This window comes from Oncorhynchus nerka, unplaced genomic scaffold, assembly GCF_034236695.1.
Source record: "Oncorhynchus nerka isolate Pitt River unplaced genomic scaffold, Oner_Uvic_2.0 unplaced_scaffold_2740, whole genome shotgun sequence".
NCBI lineage: Eukaryota > Metazoa > Chordata > Actinopteri > Salmoniformes > Salmonidae > Oncorhynchus > Oncorhynchus nerka.
Genome location: NW_027038559.1, coordinates 4,413 through 22,008, shown reverse-complemented (window position 1 = coordinate 22,008; position 17,596 = coordinate 4,413). Strand labels below are relative to the sequence as shown.

At 42.3% G+C, this 17,596-nt stretch overlaps 1 protein-coding gene across 3 annotated transcripts; it reads right to left on the bottom strand.

Annotated features, from left to right (window-relative positions):
* Window positions 1-2,415: 2,415 nt before the first annotated feature.
* LOC115124652 (interferon-induced protein 44-like) lies at window positions 2,416-8,925 on the bottom strand. 3 transcript variants are annotated; one of them, XM_029654081.2, is made up of 8 exons: window positions 8,780-8,923; window positions 7,792-7,900; window positions 7,192-7,225; window positions 6,250-6,451; window positions 5,614-5,766; window positions 5,336-5,528; window positions 4,787-4,887; window positions 2,416-4,426 (listed from the first exon to the last, which is right to left on the bottom strand). In XM_029654081.2, exons 2-8 carry the CDS (start codon window positions 7,841-7,843, stop codon window positions 4,259-4,261), a joined length of 903 nt encoding a protein of 300 aa, XP_029509941.1. In that variant the 5' UTR covers window positions 7,844-7,900; window positions 8,780-8,923; the 3' UTR covers window positions 2,416-4,258. The 3 variants fall into 3 exon arrangements, with proteins under 3 accessions (XP_029509941.1, XP_029509943.1, XP_029509944.1); XM_029654084.2 differs by having other exon boundaries at window positions 4,335-4,614; window positions 8,780-8,925; XM_029654083.2 differs by lacking the exon at window positions 8,780-8,923 and having other exon boundaries at window positions 6,250-6,447; window positions 7,792-7,880.
* Between the last annotated feature and the right edge of the window lie 8,671 nt (window positions 8,926-17,596).

Below are 17,596 nucleotides of genomic sequence, written 5' to 3'. Positions count from 1 at the left end.
GCAGACCTCACTACCCTCTGGAGAGCCTTACGGTTGTGGGCAGAGCAGTTGCCGTACCAGGCGGTGATACAGCCCGACAGGATGCTCTCGATTGTGCATCTGTAGAAGTTAGTGAGTGCTTTTGGTGACGAGCCGAATTTCTTCAGCCTCCTGAGGTTGAAGAGGCACTGCTGCACCTTCTTCACAACGCTGTCTGTGTGGGTGGACCAATTCAGTTTGTCCGTGATGTGTAAGCAGAGGAACTTAAAACTTACTACCCTCTCCTGTCCCGTCGATGTGGATAGGGGGTGCTTCCTCTGCTGTTTCCTGTAGTCCACGATCATCTCCTTTGTTTTGTTGACGTTGAGTGTGAGGTTATTTTCCTGACACCACACTCAGAGGGCCCTCACCTCCTCCCTGTAGGCCATCTCGTCGTTGTTGGTAATCAAGCCTACCACTGTAGTGTCGTCCGCAAACTTGATGATTGAGTTGGAGGCGTGCATGGCCACGCAGTCATGGGTGAACAGGGAGCACATGAGAGGGCTCAGAACGCACCCTTGTGGAACCCCAGTGTTGAGGATCAGTGGGGTGGAGATGTTGTTACCTACGGAGTATTCTTTGTGTCTCTGGAACATTTGGTTATCAATATACAGTTTATCGACTACAAGAGCTACACGTTTCCCTTTCAATCTATTCTCCTTGAAGATTGGGTACAGAACTTTGCACCGTTCTGCAATTACCTTTGGGAACTGACCATTCATGCCTATTTTCGTGCCAGCGCGTCTTTTACCCAGGGTTTGAACCATTATTTTATCAACGACTGGGCGCTCATGTCTCTGTCTGAAAGGGTGTACAGGTTCGAGATGGATTTTGTCGACAGCTTTGCGTGGAATCTGAAGCGCTGTAAGAAGGAATTCCTTCACCCCACTTTCAGGAACTTCAGGAACAGATTTTCTCTCATAGATCTAGTCTGTATGTCAAGAAACGTTTCTCTCAGAAAGATGTTCTCCTTTTTTAAATTCATTAATATCCATTTCAGTCCCTTTTAGCTTGTTTGTTTCTTTCTCCATTGTCACATCTTTTTCGTCACTCACCTTGAGGTTCACCTTCAACTCCTCTATATCTTTACTGACTAATTCAAGTATGCCCAGTTTGTCATTTATCGATTTTAACAAGCATAAATCGTCTCTGTCTGTCGAGGAGTCACGTTTTCTTTTGTAGATTGGATCTCCTTGTTTACTCTCCGTCATGTTTGGGTGTTGCTTGTTTACGTAATATTTGCCGCTACATTTTTATAGTCTCTATTTTGTTTTGTGTTGTTATCCAGATTGAAGGTTATTACCCACCAGTATGTGAAGTGGTAATATTTATTCGAAGATATTGAATATTATGTTTTTATCTTGAGGCGATCTGAACCACTGTGTTCAGTCCACCATCTTACCCTCTCCCATCTCACAGTTGTGTTGGACCGGCGTTTCCTGACTTAAAGGGAACCAGCAGCACTTTGTTCTCCACCCCCTCCATAGCCCCCAATGCAATACTGTCCATGGGATACATTTAGGGTTGTGGAGGATAACTATTTTACCTGTCTTAGCTAAAGTGGGGTGCGAAATGCTCAGTAGGGTCTCTACTAACCATTGGGGGCGGTGTCGTACATATCCAGCAGCAGTTCGTTCTCCACCCCCTCCGTAGCCCTCCGTAGCCCTCCATAGCCCTCCATAGCCCTCCGTAGCCCTCCGTAGCCCTCCGTAGCGTAGCCCTCCGTAGCCCTCCATAGCCCTCCGTAGCCCTCCGTAGTCCTCCATAGCCCTCTGTAGCCCTCCATAGCCCCCAATGCAATACAGTGTGTTACAGGGTATTGCATTGGTGCCTATGGAGGGGGCGGAGTGAAAAGCCAGCAGCAGGCCGTGCGACACAGTCCCCCTCAAAAACTAAACATATTTGTTTAGTAGAGACCCCGATTGAGTATTTCCCACCCCAGATTGTGACAGGGGGTAAAGTTCTCTCTACAACCAAATATGTATACCATTTACAGTGTATTGCATTGAAGGCTATGGATTGGGCAGAGTGAAAAGCCAGGACTGAGCACTCTCTATAAAACCTGTGGCCCAGCACACGAGACAAATTCAAATTCAAATTCAAATTTCCAGATTCTATTGAGTAATTCCAATAACATCTATTTGTACTTTATTTAGTGCATATCTTTAAATATAGCCTACACAGTAGCTTCAACATTTGTGTAAATGCTGGTATAAATAGTATAATATTTAAAGTAAAATATGTCAAATTATCCATACATTTTTTCAAAGGTGGTTGCAATGCTATGAAACAGTTTCCTGTTTCCATCAGGCCTGTCGTAACATTTTTTATCCAACATGTACTGTCACGTTCACTGTCTTCAAACTCCCTGTCATAGATGAGCCAAGGAGCAGCGTGCATGTAATTCCACATCTTTAATCAAGTGAAACCTTCACAACAACACAGGTAAACAGAAACCGAACGTGACGCAACCGTGGCGCACACAAACACACACAGAAAATAAATAATTACCCACAACATTAGGTGGGAAAAAGGCTGCCTAAGTATGATTCCCAATCAGAGACAACGATAGACAGCTGCCTCTGATTGGGAACCACACGCGGCCAAAAACAAAGAAATATAAAACAGAATGCCCACCCAAATCACCTAACCAAATAGAGAAATAAAACGGCTCTCTAAGGTCAGGGCGTGACATTTACATAAAAAGGTGGACGGAAAACTTGTTACTGACTACCCCTAATTACACTGTGCTCTTATAGTAAATCACCTGACTTCTTCAGAACTCACACTCCTTAGAAAGACATCTCTGACCTCAGACAGAAACGTCTAACCTGTTCTTCCTGGTCCCATGAACATGTGATCAAGCTAGTAACATCATATATTTTTTTAAAGATACATCCAGATTAAGGTCAATTGACTGAAACGTGGAATAAACAGATTAATAAAACCATATATTATGCTATCAGAGCATACCTGATACAGTGTATTCTCTGAAATATATGTCTACGATGGCACTAGATTAACCAGTAAATGCTTGCCTAACAACAGTGACCTTGATACTGCTAGACTTCATTTATGTAAGAGGGGCCTCTAACTTTTACTTTCACTTATGTCATGCCTGAAGCTGGTAGAGAAAACTCATTAGTAAGAACAGGTTATGTCCTTTTTTAAAGTAGACTTGAACAAACAATACCAAACAATCAATCCCATTTTGGTGTTCCACATGAGCATGTTGTCTTAGTTTATTCACTTAGTTTAAATCATTATTTGACAACACAATTTCTAGAGACACTATTTCAAACTGGTCTGTTTCTGTGTCCTCAGAGGTGTGTTGACGTTGCACAGTACCATATTTCCGATAGAGTTAGTTGACACTTAATTTATGAAATACATATATAGGACACATACCACTTGAATGCTAATTTTCAATGATGTCAGGTTAGTGGCGAGCCAGCAACCAGAAGGTTGCCAGTTCGAATCCCGGGTCCGATGGGGAAATTCTGTGGGGAAGTGAGCTGGCAACCGGAGGGTTGCTGGTATAAAATCCCAGATGCCATTGCCTGCTGTTGTGCCCTTGAGCAAGTCACTTAACCCCAACACAACAACAGGTCACAGGGCACCCAGTGTGGCAGCCCCCCGCACCTCTCCAAAACCTGTATGTGTATGTATGTATGTGTGTCTTTCGGAGGGGTTGGGTTAAAAGCTGAAGTAACATTTCTGGTGCAATTGACCAATAAACGGATCTATAGTCTGTAAATGTACAGTAAATTATCCAGGACTGCAACAGCAACTTCAACAATTATGACACTCACTTTATAAAATATGAGCACAGACATAGCTACTCAGCCATTTCATACAGTAACAAGTTCACTTTGAACCTTATGATAGGTAAAGGAGGACTGAAACTATGGTTTAATGAATGTCCTACCAACACTAACAGACTTTGACAGACCATTCCCAGAGTAGAGGGACATAGATAAGCAGATTGGGAAGCAGTTGATTATACAGTACAGACATTTATAATTCAATCTCAAGATTTGAATTAAATTCAAAATGTATTTTCAGTTAGAAATCAGAAATGATGCCAACCCTTTTGTGGACGCACTGGACCATAGTTGGGAGTAATCTGATCATGGTGATTGGATCACAGAAGTCAGGTGTAAATACCAGGTGTGAACAGGGCTTCTTTAGATGGAGGTATTATACAGTGACACGCTGTAGATTGAGAACTGTACATCCATCAGTCAGCTTGTGATAGCTTGAAGCCCTCTGCAAAGTCCACCATCTGCCTCAGTGCTCTCAATAGCAGCACATCCATGTCATCATCCAAGTCGATTTCCTCGTGGTAGTTCTTCACAGGCAGGATGCAGTTCACTGGTACCCCCAGTTCATTACTACACTGCTCCATCTGCAAGAAAGAATATGGTTGCAATTCAATCAGATGAGTAGAATAACACTTGGACATGTATCTCACAGGAAGACGAAAAGGCATAAATTAAAGTGCTCCCTCAAACCATATTGTAGGCCAGGGCCTATGGTCCAGGAGTGCCTATCTTGGCAACCCGGAACCAGTCCGAGATACGAAACTCATGAAAACTGCGAAATCGTAGAATTAATCAAAATAGCAAGTAACACTAAACCAGCGCACCAAAATAATCTCCCGACAGACATAACATGTAAATGTTTTCCTCATCAAGAGAGATTATGGAGCTCCAAATCTGCAAATACTTGTATTTCTAGCAAAACTTTCAAAATATCATTCACTTACCTTCTCCTTTATATACTTGCTCCAATAGACCTTTTTCAGGTCTTCCCTCACCAATGGACAGGCTAAATCCACTTTGGTGAGAATAACCATTTGGGGAATCCCTGCCAAATATATGGAAACCAATTGAATCTTGTGTCTCTTCCATCTTATTACTACTAAAGGTCTAAAGTATCAGGTCAGTTTGTGAATGTATTAAATAATTTGTTTATTTTACATGAAAATATACTGTATTATTAGTGAAAAAATGCATATTTAAAACTGGGTTCAAGACCAGGGCAACATTCTTTTTCCAAATGTTGTTGAATGTTGCAGATAGAAATGTCATGACCAGAGAGGACATGATTCCTTGGTCTATAGGTCAGAGAGGCATGTTTGTTCTACACTAAATATTTCTATCTGAACGATCCAAAACGTTGCATACTGCTGAACGCGCCCCAGGGTTCAAACTCTGCTCTGATATGGGCTGATAAGCACCGACTAGTCAAATGTATGATGAAGCCCCGCCACAACATTATATATTATAAACAATGTTCCATAAAACCTTGTTACCCATGTAACTTGCAGCGAGTCTGATGGTTCTCATCTTCTTGAAGATATCATTCGTCTCGTCATTCTTGTTGGCATTCATCATAGGTAGTTTATCAGCTGGTATTGCACTAACTAGGCAGTGAACTGTGTCAGATGGAGTGGGGGCCTTGACATAGTACTCATTCTCCTCTTCTAAAGGTGATGCAGGATTAAACTGGTGAAAAAAGAGGGGGAAACAATGTTTATTATAGACAGCAAACATATTTACAGACTGAGAAGTTGCTGTGTTCAGTTCTTACCGTGTAACCCTCTTTTACATGCCCCTTCAGGGCCTTGACAATGTCCGCATCATAAACTCCTTTGCCAATACCATTCTCCAGCCCCATGACATCATAGAAGAGGAAGGGGTAGTAGGTTCCAGGTTTTTCTTTCACAATTTTGTGGGTTTCATACTGTAGAAATACATTGCAGAATTACAACTACGGACTGTATAAAAACCATACGGCATTAATTCAATACTCATGTCAGTTGTCTACCTTCTAGACCAGGGGTCGACAACAGGCGGCCCAGGGTTCAAAACCGGCCTGCAAGTGATTTTTCTTTTAACAAATATTTGTTCCCAAGTACTCCCACAAATAAAAATAAAAGACATGATCGTGTCTCAATGTAATCAATGTATGAAATGATAGTATTTGAAAATAACAATCTCTTTTGGGGCTTAGTTGCAGTCAATTTGCAGTGTACACATTATTATAATTATGTTCTGGCCCCCCGATCGATCATACACTCTGACAAAAATCATCCTGTGGCTGAATTTAAATACCTATCCCTGTTCTAGGCCATACAGTTACAGTATGTTAGATATAGGTTAATATATATATATATATATATTGTTGTGCTACTTTGAATGTGTCACATAATACCTAAGAATGTACCTTTTTTGTGAAGCTTGCCCCTGCAAAGGAATTATCAGCTAAGGCAATGTTCATACATTTGTCCTGAAAGATATTGTTGATGGAGTTGATGAAGCTGGATTTGCCAGCTCCAGCTGGTCCATGGAGGAGGATTCTGATAGTCTTCACCTGAGGGTTTCCAGGCACATAGTCTTTCAGTTTCTGCAGCATTTCCTCTTTCTGACTGTCAGATGGCAGTAGAAACCAGAGAAAGGGTTAAAGAAAGGGTTAGGCTAAATCCTGATTAAGTTCTGAAGCACTTAATTCAACACACCACCCCTACTTAAAAATATGTCGCTCTCTGGTTCATCATAAAATATAAGTAGGTGTATTAGGGTAGATTACAACATAAACATCCACATTGGAGTTATAGTGACCTGAGACCAAACAAATTAGACTTGTGATCAATCTTACACTTCTCAGATTTGCGTGTATTTTTGTGCATCTGAAAAGGTTAGTGTATCACTTCTCAGATTTGCGTGTATTTTTGTGCATCTGAAAAGGTTAGTGTTACACTTCTCAGATTTGCGTGTATTTTTGTGCATCTGAAAAGGTTAGTGTATCACTTCTCAGATTTGCGTGTATTTTTGTGCATCTGAAAAGGTTAGTGTATCACTTCTCAGATTTGCGTGTATTTTTGTGCATCTGAAAAGGTTAGTGTATCACTTCTCAGATTTGCGTGTATTTTTGTGCATCTGAAAAGGTTAGTGTATCACTTCTCAGATTTGCGTGTATTTTTGTGCATCTGAAAAGGTTAGTGTATCACTTCTCAGATTTGCGTGTATTTTTGTGCATCTGAAAAGGTTAGTGTATCACTTCTCAGATTTGCGTGTATTTTTGTGCATCTGAAAAGGTTAGTGTATCACTTCTCAGATTTGCGTGTATTTTTGTGCATCTGAAAAGGTTGGTGTATGCTGAACTTACCGCCAAGGTGTGCGTCTCCATTCGTTGCTAAAAGCTGTTAAACAAGAGAGTCAGTACATATTCTGATAAAGAACTTCTCACTAAATATTTTTCATTAAATATTGAAATTTCATAAATTTCAAATGACATGACCCTCCCTTGGACTAAATATTTAAAAGCAAAACTCTCCTCAGAACTGAAATTCAAAAGGCATGATACTCCCCAAAATTACTCCATGTACCCGTTCCATAGATTCTGAAAGTTCCCTTAGCTATGTTACAAAACCATTTAGCCTCCTTGAGGCTCTGTAAAGCATTACAATGTCCTCAAACTCAAAGTAAAACCTTTTTTACCTTAAGAAGTTTTATGCCTATATACAGTATGAAACAATATCGTAGCTGATGTTTTTGGGGGCTCTTTCTGGGTCAGTTGAAAGCAGCCCAGGTAAGGTAAGAAGTGTCAACCCTTTAATCACTGATTTGATTTTTAAAATGTATTTCAATGGAAGTTTTAATACATTTCTGGAACAATTTTTTATGAAAAAGTGAACATTTTGGGAACATCACCATCAAGTACAAAATGGTGATTAAACCTCTGCATACATATAAACATACTAATTACCTGGTGATGGAGGTGGAGGTGGAGGGCTAGGTCTGGATTTAAACAACCCCATGCCTTTCTCCTCAAATTATTCTTCAGTTTGTTTCAACTGAAATATAAAATAAATCCTCTACACACACACACACACACACACACACACACACACACACACACACACACACACACACACAATATAAAAATAATACATTTGATTTTCTTATTCACTAGCCTCGTTTATACCCAGTGCTTACATTCATCCTTTGTCTTCATCTTGTCCACATTATAATTGTTCCCACATTTTTTTTACAGGGTAGACAATTAAAGACGCATTGTGATATGATTGTGATCTGATCTTCCAGACCACTTCCGGAGGTAATCAGAGACCAATTGCATCTGTATATCAACCAAGTGTAAACAGATCTGGATGGTCAAACAATTCAAATCATAATTATACCGGCTTCTAAAATAATTGACAGGTAGCACCACTGACTTACGGCATCAATAGTTGGTGTAAAATAAAAATATTATTTTGAAATAAATAATATCGTTCAACAAATTTGCATACAGGCTGGCACCAGGAAATCTGGTCCCAATGCAACACAGGGGATCAATAAGAGACATATTTTAAAACCATGTATAAAGACGACAAACCGTGATCATATGATCAAATCAATCAGATCACAAAACAAACATGTGAGCTCAAGGTGTAAACAAGGCAACTGTTGAACAAAAAATAGCAAATAATAGCCCAAAATCCATAAATGTTTTGGTGTTCCACATGAGCATATTGTCTTAGTGTAAACATGTCTTATTTACAGTCTGTAAATGTACAGAAAATTATCCAGGACTACAAATAACAGCAATTTCAACAATTGTGTCACTTAAAAATATCTATATAAACTGTATTTATATATATATATTATATATATATATTATTTATGCCTAATTTCTGAACATAACATCAACGGTAAAACAATAAACAAATGGACCAAAATTGTCTATAGCCTACCTCAAGTCTTCCAGTGATAAGATGTGTCAAGAATTCGATGAAGTCCCAAATAAGTGTCAAGGTTAAGTCTGACACTTCTTATTATACATCTCGAAGGATAGTTCTTTTTGTTTGGTTTTTAGTTTCTGTTTTGGTTTCATCTGCATAAAAATGTCCCACTCAGTTCTATTCTGCCAGCAGCACAATTGATGACATCATCTTCATATGGTAACGAGGAAACCTTCAAAATACAATCCCACATTTCAGCACATTGTAATATCATTAGCTGATAAGACATAATACATTTTAATCAAGGGCCACTTTTATTGTGCCAACAAGAAAAGGAAAAAAGTCATTTTATGAAAACAAATACAAAATATGGTTTTAAAAACATTTTTTAAGACCAACAATGACAAAAGTAGATTGGCTTAGAGAAAGAACTATTCTGTGTGTAAGGAAGGAATACTCAGTAGGGTTTGTAGAATAGATATATGGTGTCATTTCATGGTGCTCAGAATAATATGTATTGTTGCTGGCAGATATAGCAGCTCTGCTTCTAGCTCCGAAGCAACTTTGCAGTATTTTTTGGGATGTGTTATTTCTTACATTATTATCCCAGAATTGTTTTTGTGCTATTACTTACAGCTGGAAATAACTTTTGCATATCAGAGCGGAAGTGAATCCCCAACATTACGACCAGCAATACGAATTTCCCGAATTGTTCATACCCCCTACGGCAATGGAACTTTTCCCAGAGGCTGCTCCAAGACACCGCCGGCGGAGAAGAGGTATACAGAGTGGACTTCTAATCCGACTAAGGAGACGTGCACACCATCCGCAGCTTCTGAGTATATTACTCACTAATGGTCAGTCTCTGGGCAATAATGTAGACGAGCTCAGGTGAGGATCTCCTTCCAGAGAGACATCAGGGACTGTAACATATTCTGTTTTATGTCAATCAAATCAATCAAATCAAATAGAATCACATTTTATTTGTCACATACACATGGTTAGCAGATGTTAATGCGAGTGTAGTGAAATGCTTGTGCTTCTAGTTCCGACAATGCAGTAATAACCAACAAGTAATCTAACTAACAATTCCAAAACTACTGTCTTATACACAGTGTAAGGGGATAAAGAATATGTACATAAGGATATATGAATGAGTGATGGTACAGAGCAGCATAGGCAAGATACAGTAGATGGTATCGAGTACAGTATATACATATGAGATGAGTATGTAAACAAAGTGGCATAGTTAAAGTGGCTAGTGATACATGTATTACATAAGGATGCAGTCGATGATATAGAGTACAGTATATACGTATGCATATGAGATGAATAATGTAGGGTAAGTAACATTATATAAGGTAGCATTGTTTAAAGTGGCTAGTGATATATTTACATCATTTCCCATCAATTCCCATTATTAAAGTGGCTGGAGTTGAGTCAGTGTCAGTGTCAGTGTGTTGGCAGCAGCCACTCAATGTTAGTGGTGGCTGTTTAACAGTCTGATGGCCTTGAGATAGAAGCTGTTTTTCAGTCTCTCGGTCCCAGCTTTGATGCACCTGTACTGACCTCGCCTTCTGGATGATAGTGGGGTGAACAGGCAGTGGCTCGGGTGGTTGATGTCCTTGATGATCTTTATGGCCTTCCTGTAACATCGGGTGGTGTAGGTGTCCTGGAGGGCAGGTAGTTTGCCCCCAGTGATGCGTTGTGCAGACCTCACTACCCTCTGGAGAGCCTTACGGTTGAGGGCGGAGCAGTTGCCGTACCAGGCGGTGATACAGCCCGCCAGGATGCTCTCGATTGTGCATCTGTAGAAGTTTGTGAGTGCTTTTGGTGACAAGCCGAATTTCTTCAGCCTCCTGAGGTTGAAGAGGCGCTGCTGCGCCTTCTTCACGATGCTGTCTGTGTGAGTGGACCAATTCAGTTTGTCTGTGATGTGTATGCCGAGGAACTTAAAACTTGCTACCCTCTCCACTACTGTTCCATCGATGTGGATAGGGGGGTGTTCCCTCTGCTGTTTCCTGAAGTCCACAATCATCTCCTTAGTTTTGTTGACGTTGAGTGTGAGGTTATTTTCCTGACACCACACTCCAAGGGCCCTCACCTCCTCCCTGTAGGCCGTCTCGTCGTTGTTGGTAATCAAGCCTGCCACTGTTGTGTTGTCCGCAAACTTGATGATTGAGTTGGAGCCGTGCGTGGCCACGCAGTCGTGGGTGAACAGGGAGTACATGAGAGGGCTCAGAACGCACCCTTGTGGGGCCCCAGTGTTGAGGATCAGCAGGGAGGAGATGTTGTTGCCTACCCTCACCACCTGTGGGCGGCCCGTCAAGAAGTCCAGTACCCAGTTGCACAGGGCGGGGTCGAGACCCAGGGTCTCAAGCTTGATGACGAGCTTGGAGGGTACTATGGTGTTGAATGCCGAGCTGTAGTCGATGAACAGCATTCTCACATAGGTATTCCTCTTGTCCAGATGGGTTAGGGCAGTGTGCAGTGTGGTTGAGATTGCATCGTCTGTGGCCCTATTTGGGCGGTAAGCAAATTGGAGTGGGTCTAGGGTGTCAGGTAGGGTGGAGGTGATATGGTCCTTGACTAGTCTCTCAAAGCATTTCATGATGACGGAAGTGAGTGCTACGGGGCGGTAGTCGTTTAGCTCAGTTACCTTAGCTTTCTTGGGAACAGGAACAATGGTGGCCCTCTTGAAGCATGTGGGAACAGCAGACTGGTATAGGGATTGATTGAATATGTCCGTATACACACCGGCCAGCTGGTCTGCGCATGCTCTGAGGGCGCGGCTGGGGATGCCGTCTGGGCCTGCAGCCTTGCGAGGGTTAACACGTTTAAATGTCTTACTCACCTCGGCTGCAGTGAAGGAGAGACCGCATGTTTTCGTTGCAGGCCGTGTCAGTGGCACTGTATTGTCCTCAAAGCGGGCAAAAAAGTTATTTAGTCTGCCTGGGAGCAAGACATCCTGGTCCGTGACTGGGCTGGATTTCTTCTTGTAGTCCGTGATTGACTGTAGACCCTGCCACATGCCTCTTGTGTCTGAGCCGTTGAATTGAGATTCTACTTTGTCTCTGTACTGACGCTTAGCTTGTTTGATAGCCTTGCGGAGGGAATAGCTGCACTGTTTGTATTCGGTCATGTTACCAGACACCTTGCCCTGATTAAAAGCAGTGGTTCGCGCTTTCAGTTTCACGTTTCACGTTCTAATGAACTCGCACACCGAATCAGCGTATTCGTCAATATAATGTAATCATGGCTCTCTCTCGATATACTGTCCCCGTCCATACAGCCAGCTGGGTTCTCAGTACATCGCACAGACATGAATAAAGAACTCTCTGGGAAGAAGAAAGGTGGTGATGTATGTATCATGATTAACTACTCATGGTGTGATTGCGATAACATACAGAAACTCAAGTCCTTTTGTTCACCCGACCTAGAATACGTCACAATTAAATGCAGACCATATTACCTCCCAAGAGAATTATCTTTGGTTATAGTCATAGCCGTGTATATTCCCCCTCAAGCTGATAACACAACGGCCCTCAACGAACTACATTGGACTTTATGCAAACTGGAAACCACATAACCCGACGCAACATTTATTGTAGCTGGGGATTTTAACAATGCAAATTTTATGAAAATGCTTCTGAAGTTCTATCAACCCACTGACTGTAGTACTCGCTCTTGTAAAACACTCGATCACTGCTACTCCCCCTTCCGGGATGTTTTAAAGGCCCTCCCCGCCCTGCCTTTGGCAAATTAGATCCCAACTCCATTTTGCTCCTCCCTTCCTATAGGCAGAAACTCAAATAGGAAGTAACCGTGCTAAGGTCTATTCAACGCTGGTCTGACTAATCGGAATCCATTCTTCATGATTGTTTTGATCACACGGACTGGGATATGTTCTGGGTAGCCTCGGATAATAACATTGACACGGACATGGTGACTGAGTTCATCAGAAAGTGTATAGGGAATGTTGTTCCCACTGTGACTATTAAAACCTACCCAAACCAGTATCCATGGATAGATGACAGAATTCACGCAAGTTGACTGGGAATATGGTTGAATACAAACAGTGTAGTTATTCCCTCCGTAAGGCAATCAAACAGGCAAAACGTCAGTACAGAGACAAAATGGAGTCGCAATTCAACTGCTCAGACACACAATGTACTGTATGTGGCAGGGTTTAAAGACAATCACGGATTACCGCCCCAATAGATCCATAGACAATGCAATCGCCATCGCACTGCACACTGCACTATCCCATCTGGACAAGAGGAATTCCTACAGTATGTAAGAATACTGTTCATTGACTATAGCTCAGCGTTCAACACCAAAGTACCCTCCAAGCTCATCATTAAGCTCAGGCCCTGGGTCTGAACCTCGCCCTGTACAACTGGGTCCTGGACAAATTGGTCTACACGGACATGTTCTGGCCTGGTTTAGATCTTATCTGTCGGAAAGATATCAGTTTGTCTCTGTGAATGGTTTGTCCTCTGACAAATCAACTGTAAATTTCGGTGTTCCTCAAGGTTCTGTTTTAGGACCACTATTGTTTTCACTATATATTTTACCTCTTGGGGATGTTATTCGAAAACATAATGTAAATTTTCACTGCTATGCGGATGACACACAGCTGTACATTTCAATGAAACATGGTGAAGCCCCAAAATTGCCCTCGCTAGAAGCATGTGTTTCAGACATAAGGAAGTGGATGGCTGCAAACTTTCTACTATTAAACTCGGACAAAACAGAGATGCTTGTTCTAGGTCCCAAGAAACAAAGAGATCTTCTGTTGAATCTGACAATTAATCTTAATGGTTGTACAGTCGTCTCAAATAAAACTGTGAAGGACCTCGGCGTTACTCTGGACCCTGATCTCTCTTTTGAAGAACATATCAAGACCATTTCGAGGACAGCTTTTTTCCATCTACGTAACATTGCAAAAATCAGAAACTTTCTGTCCAAAAATGATGCAGAAAAATTCATCCATGCTTTTGTCACTTCTAGGTTAGACTACTGCAATGCTCTATTTTCCGGCTACCCGGATAAAGCACTAAATAAACTTCAGTTAGTGCTAAATACGGCTGCTATAATCCTGACTAGAACCAAAAAATTTGATCATATTACTCCAGTGCTAGCCTCTCTACACTGGCTTCCTGTCAAAGCAAGGGCTGATTTCAAGGTTTTACTCCTAACCTACAAAGCATTACATGGGCTTGCTCATACCTATCTCTCTGATTTGGTCCTGCCGTACATACCTACACGTACGCTACGGTCACAAGACGCAAGCCTCCTAATTGTCCCTAGAATTTCAAAGCAAACAGCTGGAGGCAGGGCTTTCTCCTATAGAGCTCCATTTTTATGGAACGGTCTGCCTACCCATGTCAGAGACGCAAACTCGGTCTCAACCTTTAAGTCTTTACTGAAGACTCATCTCTTCAGTGGGTCATATGATTGAGTGTAGTCTGGCCCAGGAGTGGGAAGGTGAACGGAAAGGCTCTGGAGCAACGAACCGCCCTTGCTGTCTCTGCCTGGCCGGTTCCCCTCTTTCCACTGGGATTCTCTGCCTCTAACCCTGTTACGGGGGCTGAGTCACTGGCTTACTGGGGCTCTCTCATGCCGTCCCTGGGGGTGCGTCACCTGAGTGGGTTGATTCACTGTTGTGGTCAGCCTGTCTGGGTTGGCGCCCCCTTGGGTTGTGCCGTGGCAGAGATCTTTGTGGGCTATACTCGGCCTTGTCTCAGGATGGTAAGTTGGTGGTTGAAGATATCCCTCTAGTGGTGTGGGGGCTGTGCTTTGGCAAAGTGGGTGGGGTTATATCCTTCCTGTTTGGCCCTGTCCGGGGTGTCCTCGGATGGGGCCACAGTGTCTCCTGACCCCTCCTGTCTCAGCCTCCAGTATTTATGCTGCAGTAGTTTATGTGTCGGGGGCTAGGGTCAGTTTGTTATATCTGGAGTACTTCTCCTGTCCTATTCGGTGTCCTGTGTGAATCTAAGTGTGCGTTCTCTAATTCTCTCCTTCTCTCTTTCTTTCTCTCTCTCGGAGGACCTGAGCCCTAGGACCATGCCCCAGGACTACCTGACATGATGACTCCTTGCTGTCCCCAGTCCACCTGGCCATGCTGCTGCTCCAGTTTCAACTGGCCTGGGCCCTAGGACCATGTCCCAGGACTACCTGACATGATGACTCCTTGCTGTCCCCAGTCCACCTGGCCATGCTGCTGCTCCAGTTTCAACTGTTCTGCCTTACTATTATTCAACCATGCTGGTCATTTATGAACATTTGAACATCTTGGCCACGTTCTGTTATAATCTCCACCCGGCACAGCCAGAAGAGGACTGGCCACCCCACATATGCTCTCTCTAATTCTCTCTTTCTTTCTCTCTCTCGGAGGACCTGAGCCCTAGGACCGTGCCCCAGGACTACCTGACATGATGACTCCTTGCTGTCCCCAGTCCACCTGACTGTGCTGCTGCTCCAGTTTCAACTGTTCTGCCTTACTATTATTCGACCATGCTGGTCATTTATGAACATTTGAACATCTTGGTCATGTTCTGTTATAATCTCTACCCGGCACAGCCAGAAGAGGACTGGCCACCCCACATAGCCTGGTTCCTCTCTAGGTTTCTTCCTAGGTTTTGGCCTTTCTAGGGAGTTTTTCCTAGCCACCGTGCTTTTACACCTGCATTGTTTGCTGTTTGGGGTTTTAGGTTGGGTTTCTGTACAGCACTTTGAGATATCAGCTGATGTACGAAGGGCTATATAAATAAATTTGATTTGATTTGATTTGATTTGACTTTCTGACTTGCCGCCCCCAGGTGGTGAAGGTAGGAAACAACACCTCCAATTCGCTGATCCTCAACACAGTGGCCCCACAAGCTTGCAGACAACACAACAGTAGTAGGCCTGATTACCAACAATGATGAGACAGCCTACAGGGTGGAGATGAGGGCCCTGGCGGAGTGGTGCCAGGAAAATAACCTCTCCCTCAATGTCAACAAAACAAAGGAGAAGTCGACTTCAGGAAACTTCAGAGGGAGCACTCCCCTAACCACATCAACGGGACCGCAGTTGAGAAGGTGAAAAGCTTCAAGTTCCTCTCCATACACATCACTGACAATCTGAAATGGTGATAAGAGCGCCTCTTCAACCTCAGGAGGCTGAAGAAATTTGGTTTGGCCCCTAAGACCTTCACAAACTTTTACATATGCACAATTGAGAGCATCCTGTTGGGCTGTATCACCGCCTGGTACAGAAACTGCAGGGCTCTCCAGAGGGTAGTGCGATCTGCCCAACGCATCACCGGGGGCACAAAGTGAACCCTCCAAGACAACTAATGCACCCGATGTCACAGGAAGGCCAAAAAGATCCAGGACAACAACCACCCGAGCCACTGCCTGTTCACCCCTTTATCATCCAGAAGGCGAGGTCAGTACAGGTGCATCAAAGCTGGGACCGAGAGACTGAAAAGCAGCTTCTATCTCAAGGCCATCAGACTGTAAAACAGTCAGTCATCACTAGCACATTAGAGGCTAATGTTTACATACTTTTGAGGCTAATGTTTACATGCTTTACTCATCTCATATGTATATACTGTATTCTATTGTATTATATTTTAGTCAATGCCACTCCAACATTGCTCGTCCTAATATTTATATATTTCTTAATTCCATTCTTTTACTTTTAGATTGGTGTGTGTTGTTGTGAATTGTTAGATGCTACTGCGCTGTTCGAGCTAGGAATACAAACATTTCGCTAAACCCGCAAAAACATCTGCTAAATATGTGTATGTGACCAATAAAATGTGATTTGATTTGTCCTTTTACTCCACTCCTCCCATTCCATAGGCAGCCGAATCACATCAAGTGAGCTTACATCACTACAAAAAACCTGCTAACCAAACCACAGTGCAGGGCATGCGCACTGATTAACCACACCCAAAAATCGTTTCGTTGATTTTTTTTCCCAGATCTCAAAAGTCCTCCACTGATGTGGCTTAAGCATTGTTATGAACACAGAAAATCCAATTGAGTTGTTTTTCTATTTCAAAAGTGTGAAAAAATAGTGTAAACCAGAAAGAAAATGGGGAAATCCAAAACCTGTGAAAAAAAAAAAAAAAAACAGATGTGAAAAAGCCCTACCAGTGTGTTTTGCTGTGCATGACTGCACTTTAGAGCGTGTGTCATCCTGCAGCACAGCATTTTGTGGAAGTTGAGGTCAGGTCCAACACTGACTACGCACCCAAGAGGGAAAGAGGTTGATATTTTGTTTTAGTGATTTATATATTATATCAAATTTAGCAGCCGCTTTTATCGAAAGTGACTTACAGTCATGCGTGAATCAATTTAATATGATTTATAAGACCTTTTGTTAAGGTATCATATTTGACCTAGTGGGTGATGTCACATTTGACATTGGTGATTATGTCACACAGTTATTCCACATTTATGAACCCTTTATAACGCATGGTACACAGTTATAGATGATTTGTAAAACATTTCTGTAGTGTTTATGAAGGTTTTATCAAGCATTTATAAGATGAACGTAATATAAAGTGGAACCAATCAGGGTCAATCCCGCTTTGTAACACAATAAAATTAGAAAAAAATCCAAATCCCACTTTGTAACACAATACAACGTGAAGAAATCCAAGGGGTATGATTACTTTTGCAAGGCACGGTATATAAATCACTGTCTCAGATTATTATTTTTTGTTTGGTTTTGGTTGGTTGTACTATGCTCTTCTAGTAAATCACATGATGAAATCACCCTTCTCAGTTAGAGACCTCTAACCTCAGACACCTCTAATATGTGCTTCCTGTT

Bases quoted from the DNA above. Each gene is read 5' to 3' on its own strand.
- LOC115124652 (XM_029654081.2), bottom strand. From the start codon at position 7,843: ATGGGGTTGTTTAAATCCAGACCTAGCCCTCCACCTCCACCTCCATCA. The intron at 6,452-7,191 runs GTAAGTTCAGCA...GCCATCTGACAG, and splicing joins TGGAGACGCACACCTTGGCG to TCAGAAAGAGGAAATGCTGC. The intron at 4,427-4,786 runs GTAAGTGAATGA...TCTTTCTTGCAG, and splicing joins GCAAGTATATAAAGGAGAAG to ATGGAGCAGTGTAGTAATGA.